This window comes from Drosophila santomea, chromosome 3R (genome assembly GCF_016746245.2).
Source record: "Drosophila santomea strain STO CAGO 1482 chromosome 3R, Prin_Dsan_1.1, whole genome shotgun sequence".
NCBI lineage: Eukaryota > Metazoa > Arthropoda > Insecta > Diptera > Drosophilidae > Drosophila > Drosophila santomea.
The window spans coordinates 23,209,571-23,213,979 of record NC_053019.2 but is presented as its reverse complement, the minus strand read 5'-3'; the positions used below and the strand labels follow the sequence as shown (position 1 = coordinate 23,213,979).

At 41.6% G+C, this 4,409-nt stretch overlaps 2 protein-coding genes across 2 annotated transcripts; both read right to left on the bottom strand.

Moving 5' to 3' along the window:
• Window positions 1-1,153: 1,153 nt before the first annotated feature.
• Window positions 1,154-1,734, bottom strand: LOC120451796. The gene is made up of 2 exons (XM_039635751.2): window positions 1,527-1,734; window positions 1,154-1,465 (listed from the first exon to the last, which is right to left on the bottom strand). Exons 1-2 carry the CDS (start codon window positions 1,726-1,728, stop codon window positions 1,332-1,334), a joined length of 336 nt encoding a protein of 111 aa, XP_039491685.1. The 5' UTR covers window positions 1,729-1,734; the 3' UTR covers window positions 1,154-1,331.
• Window positions 1,735-1,831: 97 nt separating this feature from the next.
• On the bottom strand, window positions 1,832-2,793 carry LOC120451795 (cell wall integrity and stress response component 3). The gene is made up of 2 exons (XM_039635750.2): window positions 2,499-2,793; window positions 1,832-2,184 (listed from the first exon to the last, which is right to left on the bottom strand). The coding sequence occupies exons 1-2, from the start codon at window positions 2,718-2,720 to the stop codon at window positions 1,957-1,959; spliced, it is 450 nt and encodes a 149-aa protein (XP_039491684.1). The 5' UTR covers window positions 2,721-2,793; the 3' UTR covers window positions 1,832-1,956.
• Window positions 2,794-4,409: the final 1,616 nt, after the last annotated feature.

The following is a 4,409-nucleotide window of genomic DNA, read 5'->3' as shown; positions in this document are numbered from 1 at the left end:
AGCCAACAATTTGCCAGCACTTACATGATTAAATTGCAGCCTCGAACGCTGATGATGATGATGATGATGATGATGAGGGTGGCGGCGACTGGATACCAGTAATGGTGTTGTGATGGCTATGGAAAAAATGAGGAGGGCAAACTTTTCAAATATGCGAGTCTTTTAATTAACTTGCCGGCACTTGTGAAGCTCTGTGTTTTAATATATTGTACGAATATTCTCATTTTTTTTTTTGTTTCACCCTTTTTTCATTTTTCTTTCTTGCGAAGCACGCTTTTATTAAGCGTTTCATAATTTCATGCAGTAAACTTGCTAATTGCGCCGCCTTGCTTCCTTTTTCCTCGGCACTCGACTTCACTTCACTTCACTTCCACTCCACACAACTAAACTGAGCTGAGCTGAACTCTCAACTCGTTTCGGTATGCCGCCCTTTTTGCCAAGACTTTTGCCGGCCAAGAAGGCTGCCAAAAAAAAAAAATAAAGAAGGAAAACTTGGGTGTATAAAATAATAGGAAAACATGGCAAAGGACAGCCGGAGTGGAAGCCTGTGCGAATTACTTGCACCAAAGTGTTTTCCGTTTTTAATATTTCCACCGTCTTTTGGGGAAAAAGTTGCAGAAGGAGCAGAAAGCGAGCATCCCGGCCACTTCGGACACTTTTTGGCCACGGCTCGTCGCTTTTCAGCCGCCTTGGTCACTGGCTCACTGGCTCACTTGCTCAATTTCCGTTTTTAATTAAATGAACATTAGGCCAAAAGGCTGAGCCCACAAAAAAGCCACCGACCAACCAACCACCTGATGGCATTTGCCACGAGCTGCATTTTACATTGCAGGCGTTGGCCAAATTGCGCGTAAATTGCATGCAGTTAGTTTTAAATTTTAAAATTAATTTTTAGACCTCGGTGGCAGTGTTTGTTTGTGCTTTAATAGCTGTTAATATTTATGAACTAAAAGTTCAAACAACAAACAGCCGAATAGAGCCAACTGTTGTCGATATTTAACGATGCATTTTCAGTGGGCGAATTTGTGTGCTGCGACTACTGGCTTTATACATTGGATGCCAGCCAAATGGGCCTAAACAAACAGCAGGCGTGAATTGGCTCGTAATTATTCAATAACAGTTTATTTAAAACACACCATTAGAGGGCTTCATGGGTGGTGGTGGCCTTACTACAATTTAAAAGCTAATCTAAATATTCCCAGCAATAACATTTTGAAAATTAATTAACAGAATGGTATTTTTTTGCTTCGAACTTGTTTTTGTTTTTCAACGAATTAATTACATTTTAAAAACTATATTAGCTATGAGATAAAGGCAGGCAGAAAATGTGGTCAAACTTTTTGCACTGGATTATACTTTTCTTCTCGGGCGTAGTACCAAAGGCACAACAAGATGAAGCAATCCAAGCCGATTAACAACTTGAGTAAGTTCATCTGCAGCAATTGCATGCGCACCACTTCCAAATCTAAAGAGCAGCCAATTTAATAGATTTATATAAATTTGTATATTCTGTAGTTAAAACTTACTTTCTTCCTGCTGCTGTGCCTGCAACAACTTCAGCTCAAGTTCGGGCAGCAATTGATCGAATTCTCTGTCAATACTCATCCTAAAAGTCACCAGGCCATCGGATGAATCAGAAGGAATAATTGGAGTAGGAGCTGGCAGGACGAAATCCGACAATTGGATCGTTAGGAAGAGGATGCAAAAGGAGTTACTAAGCTGAGACATTATCGATCAGCGTGTGTTGAGTGAAGAACTGGTAATGGATATCCCCGTGTCGAGGTTTCCCAACATTTGCTTATATATCGAAATAATGAACACACATGCTGCGTAGAGTCTTGTGGCTGGTACTTATATTTACATTCGCGCTGTTTAAATACCCCAGTCAGAAAGCAGCTGGGACACAAACAATGCCGAGCAATATCCGATGCGAAGGTTAGGCGACAGAATTTCTCCTCATGGCGTTGAAGTACTCGTGGATAAATCTGTTGTGGAAGTTTCCACCGTCGAATCGGTGCTGGATTCCGTTGTTGTAGCCGTCGTTGTGCTAGTCGATGCTCTAGTCGTTGTGGTTTCTTGGGTCGTTGAAGTTGACTCGGTTGTGGCACTTGCTGTGTTTCCAGATGGCGTTGATTCGCCTTCATCATCACCGGAGCCAAAACTGCCGAGTAGTCCCAAAACTCCCTGTGCAACGCAAAAAAAAGTATAATTAGAAACAGAAGTTCAGAGTAGTTAAAAGTAGTTTAAAGTAAAATTTTAAAACCAACAAACTTCTACAATACTTGATACAATATTTGAATTGCGAGAACTTTGCAACCTAAATTCTATTCAAAGTGTCACAAAAAATCTTTTACCAAAACCTCAAAAGAACCAAATATTTGCACTTGTCTCGGTAAAGAAAGCTGCTATTCTCTCAAATATTAGGTTGTAGACTACTTAACTTGATGATATCTATTTGTAGAGAGTTCGGTTTTTTTCCACAATATAAATCATCTTACCTTTGAAAAGCCATCAACTACATTGTTGAAAACCTTTGCAGCTGTTCCGAACACATCAAATATTCCCGATGATTCCGACGATGTCGGCAATTGCTGGGCGGTTTTGTTGTGGCTGCTGTTATCCGAGTCTTCGAGTCCAAAGATATCGCCAAGAAAGTCGAGCCCAAATGAATGGACAGTGGCCAAGGAGCCGAGAAGGCACAACCAGATTAGCAGATTCATGACGGCCTGTGTGTGAAATGGTTTTCTTCTATCCTGCACCAACAAGCAGATATGATCAAATGTCTAACAAGATGCGGATACATTTCGTTTTTGACGGCTGCTCTCGATCTGATTATTCTCAATAACCCTGAATCTAATTAAATAAACGGCTGTTCAAATACCTGACATTTGCCGCAGGTGTGACTGACTCATGAATGAATCGTGTCGTGAGTTAAGTAGACTTAGAAAAGTATTTAAATTATGACATGAACGTGATCAAGCATATATGCTGAAATACTTAGTACAAGTCAAAATGTATATTAATAATTTAGCTCTAAGCATCGGTTCTTTGAACTGTAACCGACTTTATTACTTCCAGCGAAAGATTTTATGGGGTGTATATCTTGCGTTATACTCAGCTCATAATGACTGACTTGTTGTTGAATAGTAAGGAGATAAGATGTTAAATTTGGTCGGACAGTTTGAAAGCTATACTTATTGGTTAGCTATCAATTTAGTTATCAAGTTGTGTTACAAAAAGAAAGTGCGACTGCATACTTGCCAATCCAAATCATTCCCAATTGCATATCTCCTTGAGGCTGATTTTCCAGCAAATGTGCCATAAAGGCCATTCATTTCACTTCGCCGTGAAATGCTGACTTTGGCAAAGTCGGACATCTAATTGGCCCTAATATCGCTGTCATCCGCACTTACACCCCAGTTGCACTCAGCCAGCATTATGGCTTTGATCTGACTTAGACATATGCCCAGGATAATGGCGTTGGCGTTGGCGTTGGCAGATGCATTTGCCCTCCACTTCGTGGGGTGCGACACTCGAGCGCATCGAGTGGAAGGCGGTAGAAAAGCATTTCAAATGCATTCACGAGCAGGAGCGTTTTAAATTACTCCCAACTTGGGGCAAATCCGAGGGCTGATGACTCAGTCATTTGAGTGGGGAAGAACATGGCATTTGCAGGGGTCTGATGTTCAGCCTTCAAGAAGGCGATGTGTGCGAGTGAGCTTCAATTAATATGCAGCAATTGCATATACACGGCAGGGTTATCTGCTGCCACCCAATTTGTTTATTTATGTGCACTTCCTATGCCGTCTAATTAACTGAGTGCAGCATGTGGATTACCTGTCATTTCCACCCGTTGTTTATCGCCTGTTTCAATTGATCACATTTGCTCGAGGAAATCAAGCAACTCCCCAAGTATCAAGGACCTAATAAAAACGAGGATATCCCCAGCAGAAACTAGCAGTCTCATCTCTTGGCCCCGCTGCCTGATCTATGGCACTGCAAGTGTCACATAAATTACAAGCGGAAGCATCAAAATGCTGTCAAATGTAGGAAGGGTAGCGGCGTTGAATCGAGTCGCGTTGAAAAGGATTTTCATTGCTGCATTCTGGAAGCGAGTTTCACTTGCAGTACACGGGAAAAAATCTCTACAAACTATTTGCTTAGAATACTTTGTGTATTCCGTGTGACCAAAGCAACACACGAAGCTTATTTCAATGCAGTGTGACCATGCCATATCAAGAGGGTGCTAATTTAGGTGATGGGCATTGGTAATCAGTTTTTTGTGCACTTTTCTCTATGTGCACCTGCTTGGCTCGATTTTGCTTGGATTGCTCGGAAGCTTGGCGTTTAGTTTTTCGCATTGGCACTTTGTCTTCATCACAGGCGACGAGCGGTGGCCGCAACAAGCT